We start from the raw sequence: 15850 nt of genomic DNA on the forward strand, positions 1-15850 counted from the left end.
TCTATCCTGTAACCGTGAGACAGAATGTCTCTCACCCATCGGTCTTGGACATGTGGGCACCAGGCGTCGCAAAAGCGGGAGAGCCTGCCACAGACCGAGGATGCGGTTTGGGGAGTCCGCAAGTCATGAGGAGGCCGCTTTGGGAGCGGTTCCTCCGGCGGTCTTTTTAGGACGTGCCTTAGACCGCCATGAATCAGAGTTCCTCTGACCCTTTTGAGGCCTGTTGGACGAGGAGAATGGAGACCTGCCTGAGGGCCGAAAGGATCGAAACCTCGATTGTACCTTCCGTTGTTGAGGTCTGTTAGGTTTGGACTGGGGTAAGGACGAGTCCTTACCCTTGGATTGTTTAATGATTTCATCCAATTGCTCGCCAAACAGGCGGTCGCCAGAAAACGGCAAACCGGTTAAAAACTTCTTGGAAGCAGAGTCTGCCTTCCATTCACGTAGCCACATGGCCCTGCGGACTGCCACTGAATTGGCGGATGCTACCGCTGTACGGCTCGCAGAGTCTAGTACAGCATTCATGGCGTAGGACGCAAACGCCGACGCCTGAGAGGTTAATGACACCACCTGCGGAGTAGCGGCTCGTGTGAGTGCATTAATCTCAGACTGACAAGCTGAGATAGCTTGTAGTGCCCATACGGCTGCAAATGCCGGAGCAAAGGACGCGCCGATAGCCTCATAGATGGATTTCATCAGGAGCTCTATCTGCCTGTCAGTGGCATCCTTGAGTGATGCACCATCTGCCACTGCAACTATGGATCTGGCCGCCAGTCTAGAGACTGGAGGATCCACCTTGGGACACTGAGCCCAACCCTTGACTACGTCAGGGGGGAAGGGATAACGTGTGTCATGAAGGCGCTTAGTAAAGCGCTTATCCGGAAAAGCTCGGTGCTTCTGGACTGCGTCTTTGAAGTCGGAGTGATCAAGAAACGCACTCCGTGTACGTTTGGGAAACCTAAAATGAAATTTCTCCTGCTGAGAAGCTGACTCCTCAATCGGAAGGGGTGGAGGAGAAAGATCTAACACCTGATTGATGGACGCTATAAGGTCGTTTACTATGGCGTCCCCTTCAGGCGTATCAAGGTTGAGCGCGGCGTCAGGATCAGAGTCCTGATCTGCCACATCTGCTTCATCTTCCAGAGAGTCCTCATGCTGAGAACCTGAACAGTGAGATGAAGTCGAGGGAATCTCCCAGCGAGCCCGCTTCGTCGGTCTGGGACTGCGGTCCGTGTCGGAGTCCTCCCCGTGGGACCTATGAGTCGACCCAGGAGCACTTTGCTGCTCCGACCGAGGGGGGCATGGGGGCAATGAATCAACAGTGCCCGGGGCCTGTGTTACAGGTCTGGACTGCAAAGCTTCCAGTATCTTAGCAGACCATCTATCCATAGACTCAGAAAGTTTGTCAGCAAATACTGCAAACTCTATCCCTGTCACCTGGACAGTGGGGGCCGGAGGTTCCACCTGGGCCGGGGGTCCCACCAGTGGCTGAGACTCCGGCTGAGTGAGTGTCACAGGGGCCGAGCATTGCACACAATGAGGGTAGGTGGAACCTGCAGGAAGCATTGCCGCACATGAGGTACAGGTTGCAAAGTAAGCCTGTGCTTTGGTACCCTTGCTTTTTGCGGACGACATGCTGTTTCTCCTATTAGAATAATCAGTGAGGGTATATAGCCAAACGCTAACAGTGTGGCCGTACAGAGTAAATGTATACACTATAAGCATATAAATATACAATTCGGCACCCAGGGGGACCAGCACCTAGTAACAGGTGCGGCTTACCGACCACTCTCAGCGGTTGTGTGACCACCAGATCCCTGCCTGGGCCTCCCAGAGCTGTGGAGCTCAGTTGTCTCCCCTCTGAAGTTCTCCAGCGTCTGAAGTGCTGATAGCAATGGCTGCCGGCGTTCAGAGAGGAGGAGGGAGCCGTGGGCGTGCCTGTAAAAGTGCGGGAATCTGGTGCCCCACGGTGCTCAGTGAGGGGGGAGGAGGATACAAAGTATGCTCCTGCCCTCAGCGCTGACGTCCAGTGCAGCGTCCCGCCCTTACCCCTGACTGGCAGGCCCGGGGGCGGGAATATGCGGCACTAGGCCGCAAAAGCCGGGGACTAAAGTTATAAGCGCGGCCGGCAAACAAGCGCGGCCAGCGCGGTAGTCCCGTCGCACCAACACACCCAGCAGCTGCTGCAGTGTCCATTACACAGGCGCTCTATGCGCCGTCCCCAAGGGGACACAGAGTACCTCAGAGTAGCAGGGCCTTGTCCCTGATGATACCCGGTCTCCTGTCCAGCAGATTCCCCCAGGGGCTGCGGAGGGAGCGCGGTCCCAGTGCCTGGTGACCGGTCAGGATCCCACTTCACCCAAAGCCCTTAAGGGATGGGGAAGGAAAACAGCATGTGGCTCCTGCCTATGTACCCGCAATGGGTACCTCAACCTTAACAGCACCGCCGACCCGAGTGGGGTGAGAAGGGAGCATGCTGGGGGCCCTGTATGGGCCCACTTTTCTTCCATCCGATATAGTCAGCAGCTGCTGCTGACTAAAATGTGGAGCTTGCGTGGATGTGTGCCTCCTTCCACAAAGCAATAAAACTGAGGAGCCCGTGATGCACGGGGGGGTGTATAGGCAGAAGGGGAGGGGTTTACACTTTTAAGTGTAATGCTTTGTGTGACCTCCGGAGGCATAAGCTATACACCCAATTGTCTGGGTCTCCCAATGGAGCGACAAAGAAAGATACATTTTTGTGCACCGCTCTGCTTTGCAAAAATTTACTTTACACTTCAGTGCACATAATAAATTTAAGAACATACAACAATTTTCTGAACAAAGCTGCAGCCATTTTAATACCCCATTTAGCAGGTAACAAAAAAAAAAAACAAAAAAAACCAAAACCACTGACCTTAACATTTGAAGGATCAAACAATCCTTCTGGAATCTTAAGACGCTCAGCTCCAAAATCACAGTTATAACCGTTAGGAAACTCGTAGTGGACGGTAGGCATCTGCGCGGCCACCCTGAACAAATTTGATAGAACAGCTGAGATAAAGTCCCTCCACATTACAGTGCACACATTGGGAGGGTTTCTGACACACAGAATCAGTATAATCACTGCCTGTTGCAGTCTGTTATATTAAAGAAAAAAATCTGCAGTGAAAATCCACAAGAGAAGTTGACATGATACAGATTCATTACAAAGTTGCATACAAAAAAGATCTGCAACACAACCTCCTCTACATCCTCACTACTGTAATGTGCTACAGATCCCATTTGCACAATATGCAAAAGACTTACTGCTCATCGTAGGTGGAATCCGACACTTGGAGAACGGACGCTTGAAAATCCTGTATTACAGACTAATGGGAAAAAAAAAAAAAGTGAAGAAGAATGAATACATTTTATGCAAAAAGAGAAATGGAAAAAAACAAAACCACACACAAAGTAACCTGTACTTACACTACACATATAGTTGTGCCAAGAGCGAGTGACCTGAGGTAGTTTCTCTTTTCTCTTCCAATTAGCTGGAGCTCCCTCCCGTACTGGCTCCTGAAATGCAAGAAAATGGGATCCGATTATGGAACATGCATATTATAAAATAGATATTAGCAGATCAGGAAAAATTCAATTTTCTGTTACTGCATTTCTTCCCAGGAAATTCGATCTTAGAAGAAGGTATGCTCTGCAAACATAATGTTACTTATTGTGCTCTGGGTTCTTGCCAGACACAAAAGCATAAAAAGTAAAAAAAAAAGAATCTGTATAGTCGCCTCACCAGTCCCTCTAATCCTCACCACATACTCTGATTGCTGTCGCATGTGCTAGAATTTCTAGGCCTCTCATACAGCCAGGACTTCTGGGCTTGATGGAGAATGAATGGGTTGTGCATACACAAAAGCAAAACGACGGCACACGCAAGGCGACGGCACATGCTGTGACATCAGGATGCCGTGATATTCCGCACCCTCGAGCAGCACCTCCTCCCTGGGCTGTAATGAAGCCCGGAAATCGTAAGACAATCTGTGATTTCAGTGCAACCGAAGTTAATCTGAAGATGCGGTGAGGACCAAATAGGTGACACAAGGGTGCCCAAGTGGGAAGTACAAGGATTCCCCCCCCAACCCCTTTAACATTTTATTGTTGAGTTTTGTTTTTTATTTCAGGTAAAAGGCAGCCAGTGGCCATTCTGCTGAATCTGTGCATTAGTGAATTACAAGAAATTCGCATTTTGGTGAAGGCGGATTTCTGTAACATTCGAGTACAATTGAATTCCTCGCTAATGCATTTGCTCATCTCTAGTATTACACATTTCTTACCTTTGATGCAATCATATATGGAGGAATCAAGTCCACGCTCATTTCTTGAAATAACTCTCTACACTGCATAGTGATAAAGTCCCCAGCAAGCGGAGATTTTACAATACCTACAAAAAAGTAAGAGGCAAAAAAAAGAATAAAAAAAAGTGAAAAGCTCCTAAACAAAGCCACTAGTTTGCTAGTTTGATTCAAAATCCAAGTGGAACTTCCACGGCAAGTGCTTATTATATTCAACTTTTGACTGAAATCTTTCATAGTATAGTTTATTAAAACCTAAAATATTCAAGGCTTTAAACAAAAAAAAAAAACTAAACAAATTCTCAAAAAGAAAAAATAGATTGTGAATAATTTTGACAGGTCTTTCCAATCTGACAACTGTAAAATCAGTAGAATATTGCCTGTGAAAAGGGTCGGGCTGCATTAGAAAGCAAAAATGCTAGCACAGCACTCCTGTATGAAATGCATTATTTATTTAAAGGGAACCTGTCACCAGATTTGGTGACTATAAGCTGCGGCCACCACCAGTGGGCTCTTATATACAGCATTCTAACATGCTTGTACATAAGAGTGCAGGCCACTGTGGAGAACGTAAAAAACAGATTTTTGTGTACTCACCGTAAAATCGTTTTCTCTTAGCCATCATTGGGGGACACAGGACCATGGGTGTTATGCTGCTTATCCATAGGAGGACACTAAGTAGATGCAAAGATGTTAGCTCCTCCCCTGCAGTATACACCCCCTGGCCCAGCCAGGCTACTTCAGTTTTAGTACACAAGCAGTAGGAGAACAAGTAACAAAAAACGTGAGTGAATAGTCATAAAAAAGTACTGACACAGAAAAAAGCTAAGGCCCAACAGGGCAAAAAGGAGGGTGCTGTGTCCCCCAATGATGGCTAAGAGAAAACGATTTTACGGTGAGTACACAAAAATCCGTTTTTCTCTGACGCCTCATTGGGGGACACAGGACCATGGGACGTCCTAAAGCAGTCCATGGGTGGGTAAACAATAAACAATGCAACCCAAGGACTAGGAATCAGTCCCAGATAGTGGAGTACCTATCTCAGTAGGCGCTCCTGGCTATCGTTTGCAAAATTTTCCTACCTAGGTTCACCTCAGCCTCAGCCTGGGTATGGACTCAGTAATGCTTTGAAACAGTATGTAGGTAAGACCAGGTCGCAGCCTTACACCTCTGTTCCACTGAAGCCTGATGCCTAATGGCCCAAGAGGCGCCAACTGCTCGCGTGGAATGAGTCCGCAGCCCACTAGGAATGGGCTTGAGTTGCAAGCGGTAGACCTCCTGGTTCACAGAGCGAAGCCAGCGTTGCCTATGAAGCTGCCTCTCCTTTCTTAGGCCTTTCAAGAATGACAAAGAAGGAGTCTATGTTCCTAAAGGGGCTGTCCTAGGTACGCAATATCTGAGCCCTCACAAGGTCTAGCGAATATAGAACCCTTTCCACTGCATGGACTGGGTGTGGACAAAAAGGAAGGCTGAACAACGTCCTCGTTCATATGAAACAGGGAAGTAGCCTTCGGAAGAAAATCCAGAAGGGGGCGTAGTACCACCTTGTCCTGATGAAAGATCAGAAAGGGTTCGCGGCAAGAGAGTGATGCCAGTTCCGAAACTTGTCTGATGGACGTAAATCGCCACTAAGAATGTTACCTTCCAGGAGAGAAGATTCCTTAAGAGGTTCAAAAGGGGACCTCTGTATACCATCCAAAACGAGATTGAGGTCTCATGGGTCCAGCGACCGTTTATACAGGGAAACTAGATGGGAAACACCCTTGAGGACAGTCTTGACTTGCGGATTGCAAGCTAGGTGGTATTGATAGAATATTGAGAGAGATGAAACCTGCCCCTTAAGGGAGCTGAGGGCCAACCCCTTTTGCAACCTGACTGAAAAAAAAAAAAAAAAAAAAAAAAAGAGAATCAAGAATTCTGGGGATCGCCAGAGGCATAGGTTGGACATTAGATTCCCTGCACTGGAAAAGGAATGTTTTTCACGTACGGTGGTAAAAACGGGATGAAGGCCGGCTTTCGGGCACTGTACATGGTGGAGATGACCGCAGGAGAGAATCTCGCTCTTGTTAAAGCCCAGGTCTCAATGGCCAGGCCGTCAGCTTCAGGGCTCTGGAGTTCTGATGGGAAATGATCCCTTGGGTCAGCAGGTCTGGGATGCTTACGAGGTGCCATGAGCAATTGTACTAATTTAGCATACCTGGGCTAGTCCGATGCTATTAGCATCACCGGGACTCCTTCTGCCTTGATCTTCCTGATTACTAGTGGCAGCAGGGGCAGAGGCGAAAAACATAGAAGGGAGACTGAAACGACTTCAGGAGACTAGAGCATCCGCGCCAATGGACTGTGGATCACGTGACCTGGCTAAGAACGCGGGTACCTTTGCGTTCAACTTTGAGGCCATTAGATCCACGTCTGGTGTACTCCAGTGAGTGCAGATGCGTGGGAACACATCTGGGTGGAGAAACCACTCTTCGGCAGCCAGTCCTTGGCGACTTAGAAGGTCCGCCGCCCAGTTCTCTACTCCCGGTATGTGTAACGCTGAAAACACAGACCCCCGTCGATTCGGCCCAGGTGAGGATCCTGAGGACCTCGAGATAAGCTGTCTTGCTGCTGGTACCTCCCTGCCGATTGACCTACCCCACAGCTGTTGCTTTGTCCAATTGGACCCGAATCAAACGACCTGCTAGCAGAAGGGGGGAATGACCTGAGCGCGAGAAGATCGCGCTGATTTTCAGGATGATTTCTGGGAAGGGAAGACTCCTGGGGTGTCCAACGTCCCGAAGCAGTGTGGAGCCAGGATGCTGCTCCCCAGACTAAGAGGCTGACGTCCGTGGTCAGGAGTAGCCAGTCCACTTGGGGGAGAAAAAGTCCTTCTCGATATGGAAGAGGACTGAAGCCACCAGCAAAGCGCATACCTGACTGAAGGTGTCAGGTGAAAAGTTCGTCCAAGGAAAAGGGGCTCTTGTCCCAGGCAGCTAGAAGCGCAAGCTGCAGTGGGCGGTGGTGTGGCTAAGCGAGCAGCACTGCATCTATAGCCGCCGCTATCCTACCTAGCACTCTCATACTGAATCGTATGGAGCGAGAGGAGTACGTAGAGGGCAGTGTACCGCTTGTTGTAGAGCAGTCGCCTTGTCTTGAGGGGAAAATATCAAGGCCCGAAGAGTGTCCAGGGACATGGCCAGGGAGGTGACGGATTTTGACGGTATCCGGGATGATTTGACTGGAGTCAGAAGCCGCCCTAAGCGGGATAGGGTGCCCACAGAGATCTGCACGCTGGTTTAGCCCTTGATGAGGAGGTCATCCAAGCAAGGCAGAACAGCCACTCTCCTGGCGTGAAGGGCACTCATGGCGGCCGCCATGACCTTAGTTAAGACCCTTGGTGCTGTTGCAGAGCCGAGGGTAGGGCCACAAATGGAAAAAAAAAAAAAAAGAAGAAGTCCTGAACCGCGAAGCGGAGGAACTTTTGGTGAGCTGGAGCGATGGGTATGTGCAGGTACGCGTCCCTGATAGCTAGGGAAGCAAGGAATTCTCCTTCGACCATAAAAGGTAATAATGGACCCTAGGAAGTCCATTCTGAATCTCCTTACGTGCACATGTTTGCTCAGGTGTTAGAGGTCCAGGATGGGACGAACTGACCCGTCCTTTTTTGAGGACCACGAGAGGTTGTAATAGAAGGCCTTGAACCTCTCGACGTCCGGAACAGGGACCATCACCCCCGCCGTTTGGAGGGAGTGGATTGCTGAGAAGGCCTCGTGGTGTTTTGGAGCCTTTGGGGGGGGAGGGGGGGGGTTTGAGAGAAAAGACTGACCAGGGGATCGGGTCCAGAATTCAATGTGGTAACCGGAAGACAAAGTATCACACCCATTTGTGGTCTGAGGAGGCGGCCCAGATGGAGGAGGACGAGACTCCTCGGTCTTTGTCTAGACTGCCAGGACAAGGTGGACCCCAGGAGGGCTGAGAAGGTCGGGCCCTGCGTGTCTAGTAAAAAACATCCTGGGCTAGAGTTGGGGGAGGGAGGTACTCTTTTCCTCCCGTGGCGTCAGACAAAAAAAGAGCCTGTCCAGATGACCGGCAAATCATCGGTCTGGAAAGGAGTACGGTGAGAGGCTTCTTAGAGACCGAGTCCGCTCTCCATTATCGGATCCCGAGGGCCTTACGGATGGCTATGGTATTTGAGGCGGCAATAACTGCGCAGGTAGAGGGCCGAGGGAGGCCTGCATGAGGTACTCTGCCGCCGCAGCAATGTGAACAGTTACATCTGTGAGGGTCTGAGGGAAACTGGTAGTCCTGGTGCCTGTGCGACCCACACGAAAGGGGAGAGGGACCCGCGGCCTTGAGGCAGAGCGATCGAGCTGCTCCACTTGTATGTCTGTCGGGTCCTTGAAGGAGGATCCATCAAGTAAAAGACAGGAGTGGTCCTTCAGGCAGGCGGAAGCCGGATGAGGATCCACCGAGGCCGGATCAGCCCAGCCCTTAGAGACAGCTAAGCCAAAGGGGTAACGGGACTCCATGAGTTTACGGATAAAGAAGCGGCGTTAAAATCTTTTTTTTTTTTTTTTTTTGGAGGTTTCGTCACCCTTTTAAAAGGAGACCGCAGGGTCAGTAGTAGTGGATGGGAGATCTTCCACATGCAGAGTTTTGGTTGATTGCTGCAATAAGTCCATCGCAGCTTGATCGCTCGGGGAGGTTGAAACCAGGGAATCATCCCGGTACAAACATTCCCCTTCCTCCAGCTCCTCAGAGACCGCGGAACATGTGGGAGAACCTCATCTGTGTACCCCAGAGGGAGAACCATGGGGGTCATGCCCTTTTTCTGATTTGCAACCGGTGAAGCAGAGGGCTGATTCTTATCAGAAGGACCCTCTATAGAGGTGTCATCAGGCTGCGTTCTGTCCAGGGGCCCCCGAGGGGTGTGAGGACGATGTTGCATAGCCAGCACCAGGTTCTGGGAACTGTGCCCATTCCGGGGGACTGGGAGCCGTAGGCTCTAAGCTGGCAGCTGGCAGCGGTTGCTGCGGTGGTGGCGGGGGGGGGATAAGCTACAGGGGCACCGGACTCACAGAAGGAAGAGGTGCTATCATCCCCTAGTAGCTCAGCGTCTTATAGTTGTTGCTGTAGTTGTGCAGGGCATAAAGAAGGGAATTTTGTTTACTTACCGTAAATTCCTTTTCTTCTAGCTCCAATTGGGAGACCCAGACAATTGGGTGTATAGGCTATGCCTCCGGAGGCCGCACAAAGTATTACACTAAAAGTGTAAAGCCCCTCCCCTTCTGCCTATACACCCCCCGTGCTCCCACGGGCTCCTCAGTTTTGGTGCAAAAGCAAGAAGGAGGAAAAAAAATTATAAACTGGTTTAAAGTAAATTCAATCCGAAGGAATATCGGAGAACTGAAACCATTCAACATGAACAACATGTGTACACAAAAAAAACAGGGGCGGGTGCTGGGTCTCCCAATTGGAGCTAGAAGAAAAGGAATTTACGGTAAGTAAACAAAATTCCCTTCTTCTTTGTCGCTCCATTGGGAGACCCCGACAATTGGGACGTCCAAAAGCAGTCCCTGGGTGGGTAAATAATACCTCAAAATAGAGCCGTAACGGCTCCGTCCTACAGGTGGGCAACCGCCGCCTGAAGGACTCGCCTACCTAGGCTGGCATCCGCCGAAGCATAGGTATGCACCTGATAGTGTTTCGTGAAAGTGTGCAGGCTCGACCAGGTAGCCGCCTGACACACCTGCTGAGCCGTAGCCTGGTGCCTCAAAGCCCAGGACGCACCCACGGCTCTGGTAGAATGGGCCTTCAGCCCTGAAGGAACCGGAAGCCCAGCAGAACGGTAAGCTTCGAGAATTGGTTCCTTGATCCACCGAGCCAGGGTTGATTTGGAAGCCTGTGACCCTTTACGCTGGCCAGCGACAAGGACAAAGAGTGCATCCGAGCGGCGCAGGGGCGCCGTACGAGAAATGTAGAGTCTGAGTGCTCTCACCAGATCTAACAAGTGCAAATCCTTTTCACATTGGTGAACTGGATGAGGACAAAAAGAGGGTAAGGAGATATCCTGATTGAGATGAAAGGGGGATACCACCTTAGGGAGAAATTCCGGAACCGGACGCAGAACCACCTTGTCCTGGTGAAACACCAGGAAAGGGGCTTTGCATGACAATGCTGTTAGCTCAGACACTCTCCGAAGTGAAGTGACTGCTACTAGGAAAACCACTTTCTGCGAAAGGCGTGCGAGAGAAATATCCCTCATTGGCTCGAACGGTGGTTTCTGAAGAACCATCAGCACCCTGTTCAGATCCCAGGGTTCCAACGGACGTTTGTAAGGAGGAACGATGTGACAAACCCCCTGCAGAAACGTGCGTACCTGTGGAAGTCTGGCCAGGCGCTTCTGAAAAAACACAGAGAGCGCAGAGACTTGTCCCTTAAGGGAACCGAGTGACAAACCCTTTTCCAATCCGGACTGAAGAAAGGACAGGAAAGTGGGCAAGGCAAATGGCCAGGGAGAAAAACCCCGAGCAGAGCACCACGACAGGAATATTTTCCACGTCCTGTGGTAAATCTTGGCGGACGTTGGTTTCCTAGCCTGTCTCATAGTGGCAATGACCTCCTGGGATAATCCTGAAGACGCTAAGATCCAGGACTCAATGGCCACACAGTCAGGTTGAGGGCCGCAGAATTCAGATGGAAAAACGGCCCTTGAGACAGCAAGTCTGGTCGGTCTGGTAGTGCCCACGGTTGGCCGACCGTGAGATGCCACAGATCCGGGTACCACGACCTCCTCGGCCAGTCTGGGGCAACGAGGATGGCGCGGCTGCAGTCGGCCCTGATCTTGCGTAACACTCTGGGCAACAGTGCCAGCGGAGGAAACACATAAGGGAGTTGAAACTGCGACCAATCTTGAACTAAGGCGTCTGCCGCTAGAGCTCTGTGATCGTGAGAACGTGCCATGAATGCCGTGACCTTGTTGTTGTGTCGGGACGCCATTAGGTTAACGTCCGGCATCCCCCAGCGGCAACAGATCTCCTGAAACACGTCCGGGTGAAGGGACCATTCCCCTGCGTCCATGCCCTGGCAACTGAGAAAATCTGCTTCCCAGTTTTCCACGCCTGGGATGTGAACTGCGGAGATGGTGGAGGCCGTGGCTTCCACCCACATCAAAATCCGCCGGACTTCCTGGAAGGCTTGCCGACTGCGTGTTCCTCCTTGGTGGTTGATGTAAGCCACCGCTGTGGAGTTGTCCGACTGAATTCGGATCTGCTTGCCTTCCAGCCACTGCTGGAACGCTTTCAGGGCAAGATACACTGCCCTGATCTCCAGAACATTGATCTGAAGTGAGGACTCTTGCTGGGTCCACGTACCCTGAGCCCTGTGGTGGAGAAAAACTGCTCCCCACCCTGACAGACTCGCGTCCGTTGTGACCACCGCCCAGGATGGGGGTAGGAAGGATTTCCCCTTCGATAATGAAGTGGGAAGAAGCCACCACCGAAGGGAAGCTTTGGTTGCCTGAGAGAGGGAGACGTTCCTGTCGAGGGACGTCGGCTTCCTGTCCCATTTGCGTAGGATGTCCCATTGAAGAGGACGCAGGTGAAACTGCGCGAAAGGGACTGCCTCCATTGCTGCCACCATCTTCCCCAGGAAGTGCATGAGGCGCCTCAAGGGGTGTGACTGACCTTGAAGGAGAGATTGCACCCCCGTCTGTAGTGAACGCTGCTTGTTCAGCGGAAGCTTCACTATCGCTGAGAGGGTATGAAACTCCATGCCAAGATATGTCAGCGATTGGGCCGGTGTCAGATTTGACTTTGGAAAATTGATGATCCACCCGAAACTCTGGAGAGTCTCCAGAGTAGCGGTGAGGCTGTGCTGGCATGCCTCTTGAGAGGGAGCCTTGACCAGCAGATCGTCTAAGTAAGGGATCACTGAGTGTCCCTGAGAGTGAAGGACCGCGACTACTGTAGCCATGACCTTGGTGAAAACCCGTGGGGCTGTCGCCAGGCCGAACGGCAGTGCCACGAACTGAAGGTGTTCGTCTCCTATGGCGAAGCGCAGAAAGCGCTGATGCTCTGGAGCAATCGGAACGTGGAGATAAGCATCTTTGATATCGATCGATGCAAGGAAATCTCCTTGAGACATTGAGGCGATGACGGAGCGGAGGGATTCCATCCGGAACCGCCTGGTCTTTACGTGTTTGTTGAGCAGTTTTAGGTCCAGGACAGGACGGAAAGACCCGTCCTTCTTTGGAACCACGAACAAGTTGGAGTAAAAACCGTGACCCTGTTGCTGAAGAGGAACAGGGACCACCACTCCTTCTGCCTTCAGAGTGCCCAGCGCCTGCAGAAGAGCATCGGCTCGCTCGGGAGGCGGAGATGTCCTGAAGAATCGAGTCGGAGGATGAGAGCTGAACTCTATCCTGTAACCGTGAGACAGAATGTCTCTCACCCAACGGTCTTACCTGTGGCAGCCAGGTGTCGCAAAAGCGGGAGAGCCTGCCACCGACCGAGGATGCGGTGTGAAGCGGCCGTAAGTCATGAGGAAGCCGCCTTGGTAGCGGCACCTCCGGCGGTCTTTTTAGGGCGTGACTTAGACCGCCATGAATCGGAGTTCCTCTGATCCTTCTGAGGCCTTTTGGACGAGGAGAATTGGGACCTGCCCGCACCCCGAAAGGACCGAAACCTCGACTGTCCCCTCCTCTGTTGGGGTAAGTTTGGTTTGGCCTGGGGTAAGGATGTTTCCTTTCCCTTGGATTGCTTGATGATTTCATCCAATCTCTCACCAAACAAACGGTCGCCAGAAAAAGGCAAACCGGTTAAGCACTTTTTGGAGGTGAAGTCAGAGTGGTCCAGAAACATACTCGTTGTACGCTTGGGAAACCTGAAACGGAATTTCTCCTGCTGAGAAGCTGACTCCTCTACTGGAGGAGCTGAGGGAGAAATATCCAACATTTGATTTATGGACGCGATAAGATCATTCACTATGGCGTCCCCATCAGGAGTATCAAGGTTGAGAGCGGCCTCAGGATCAGAATCCTGATCAGCTACCTCCGCTTCATCATACAGAGAGTCCTCCCGCTGAGACCCTGAACAATGTGATGATGTCGAGGGAATTTCCCAGCGAGCTCGCTTAGGCGGTCTGGGACTGCGGTCCGGGTCAGAGACCTCACCCTGGGATCTATGAGACACCCCGGGAGGACATGGTTGTTCCAACTGAGGGGAACCAGGGGGCAATGATTCCACAGTGCCCATGGTCTGAGATACCGGTCTGGACTGCAAAGCTTCTAGTATCTTAGCCATAGTCTCAGACAGCCTTTCAGTAAAAACTGTAAACTCCGTCCCTGTCACCTGGACAGTGTTAGCAGGTGGTTCCCCCTGGGCCACCCTTAGCAGAGGCTCCGGCTGAGTAAGTGCCACAGGGGCCGAGCAGTGCACACAATGAGGGTCAGTGGAACCTGCCGGTAGTGGAGCCGTACATGCGGCGCAGGCAGCATAGTAAGCCTGTGTTTTGGCACCCCTGCTTCTTGTGGGCGCCATGCTGTTGTCTCCCCTGAGCAACCCAGGAGGGTATATAGCCAAAAATCAACCGTGCACTATACAGTGTAAAGTATAGCCTATAATCATATAATCTATAAGTACACTTCTGCACAAGTGGGGCCAGCACCAGAGGTGCTGCTTACCGGCCGCTCAAAGCGGTTGTGTGGCCACCAGAATCCCTGCCTGGGTCTCCCAGAGCTTGTCTCCCCTCTCCAGCGTCAGAAGAGCTGACAGGAATGGCTGCCGGCGTCCTGAGGAGAGGAGGGAGCCGTGGGCGTGCCCTAGAAAGTGCGGGAAACTGGTGCCCCACTGTGCACAGTGAGGGGGGTGGAGTATGCAAAGCATGCTCCAGCCCTCAGTGCTGACATTCTGTACAGCGTCCCGCCCTTCCCCTGACTGGCAGGCCTGGGGGCGGGAAGAGAATGAGACTAGGCCGCAAAAGCCGGGGACTAGAGTTATAAGCGCGGCCGCCGTATAAGCGCGGTCGGCGCGGATGTCCCCGGCGCACTAACAGTCCCAGCCGCGCCGCATGTATAACAATGGCAGCGGTGGTCAGCGCGGTAGTCCCCAATACACTACACACCCAGCCACGCTGCAGCGTGTGATGGCACAATTGCGGTCAGCGCCGCGGTCCCCGGCGCACTAACACACCCAGCAATGCTGGAGTGTTTCTGTGCGCGGTCCCCACGGGGACCCAGAGTACCTCAAAGTAGCAGGGCCATGTCCCTGACGATACTCGGCTCCATTATCCAGCAGAGTCCCCAGGGGCTGTGGATGGAGCACGGTCTCAGTGCCTGGAGACCGATTAGGATCCCACTTCACCCAGAGCCCTAAATGGGATGGGGAAGGAAAACAGCATGTGGGCTCCAGCCTCCGTACCCGCAATGGATACCTCAACCTTAACAACACCGCCGACAAGAGTGGGGTGAGAAGGGAGCATGCTGGGGGCCCTGTTATGGGCCCTCTTTTCTTCCATCCGACATAGTCAGCAGCTGCTGCTGACTAATCTGTGGAGCTATGCGTGCATGTCTGCCTCCTTCGCACAAAGCAAAAAACTGAGGAGCCCGTGGGAGCACGGGGGGTGTATAGGCAGAAGGGGAGGGGCTTTACACTTTTAGTGTAATACTTTGTGCGGCCTCCGGAGGCATAGCCTATACACCCAATTGTCTGGGTCTCGCAATGGAGCGACAAAGAAACATTGACTGCAGCTCCTGGCTGATGAGCCACAAACTGATTGTAATGAGGGAGCAATGCTCTACATAGCTAATATGCAAGTGAGGCTATAACTCACCCAGAACACTGATAGCCCTTCCCCCACCTCCTCCTGTGTCACAGTTCCTATGGGAAGGAGGATGTTGGGGGGGGGGGGGGGGGGTTGGGGCTTAGCTCTGACAAGAAGGCATGAGAAAATATAATAAACAAAAAAAAAAAAAAATATATGGTGGGAAGGGACTCCCCTTCCCTCCTACAGCCCTGCACAACAATGGTGGACAGAAAAACCTCTAAGTCTACCACAGCTGCGGCTGCACCGAGTCCTGAGAGCTCTTCCCTCCCCCAGCCACAGGTGGAATGCTATGCAGGAGTCTGGATGCACATGGGCTGTGATTGCAGTCAGTGTGACCTTTGCTCCAATTTCCTGTCAGGGAGCCAGTGTGCAGATTCTGACGCCTGCTGTGCCCGGTCACAGAACGTGTATCAACTCAGACCCTGCCAGAGAGAGTGAGGAAGTTTTCATCTACTCTGTGCTCTGGAAAAAAAATCGGAATACTCTCACCTCAGCACCTGTAGAGATGGCAGTCTGATGCCTGGTCACACTTGGTGCAGAATGTGTATCAACTCAGAGCCTGCAAGAGGGATTGGGGAAGTTTTCATCTGCTCTGGGCTGTGGAAAATCAGTGCCATGAGACCTGTCGTCCAGTGAGTAACAGCCCAGGATCCAGCGTCACAGGAGGGGGTACGGGGAGGAGATACTCCGCGTTCCCGCCTGTTGATGGTTTGGGGAAA

At 51.9% G+C, this 15850-nt stretch overlaps 1 protein-coding gene across 1 annotated transcript in view; it reads right to left on the reverse strand.

The window, feature by feature from the left end:
• The window catches only part of LOC142296680 (actin-like protein 6A), a 102535-nt gene that overhangs the window by 36378 nt on the left and 50307 nt on the right, over positions 1 to 15850 (reverse strand). The window contains exons 7-10 of the mRNA XM_075340598.1: positions 4308 to 4414; positions 3451 to 3540; positions 3289 to 3350; positions 2897 to 3011 (exon numbers count right to left, since the gene is read on the reverse strand). Coding sequence (XP_075196713.1) covers positions 2897 to 3011; positions 3289 to 3350; positions 3451 to 3540; positions 4308 to 4414 — 374 coding nt within the window. The remainder of the gene's footprint in view (positions 1 to 2896; positions 3012 to 3288; positions 3351 to 3450; positions 3541 to 4307; positions 4415 to 15850) is intronic.

The sequence above is a fragment of the Anomaloglossus baeobatrachus genome, chromosome 3, assembly GCF_048569485.1.
Source record: "Anomaloglossus baeobatrachus isolate aAnoBae1 chromosome 3, aAnoBae1.hap1, whole genome shotgun sequence".
In the NCBI taxonomy this organism is placed as follows: domain Eukaryota; kingdom Metazoa; phylum Chordata; class Amphibia; order Anura; family Aromobatidae; genus Anomaloglossus; species Anomaloglossus baeobatrachus.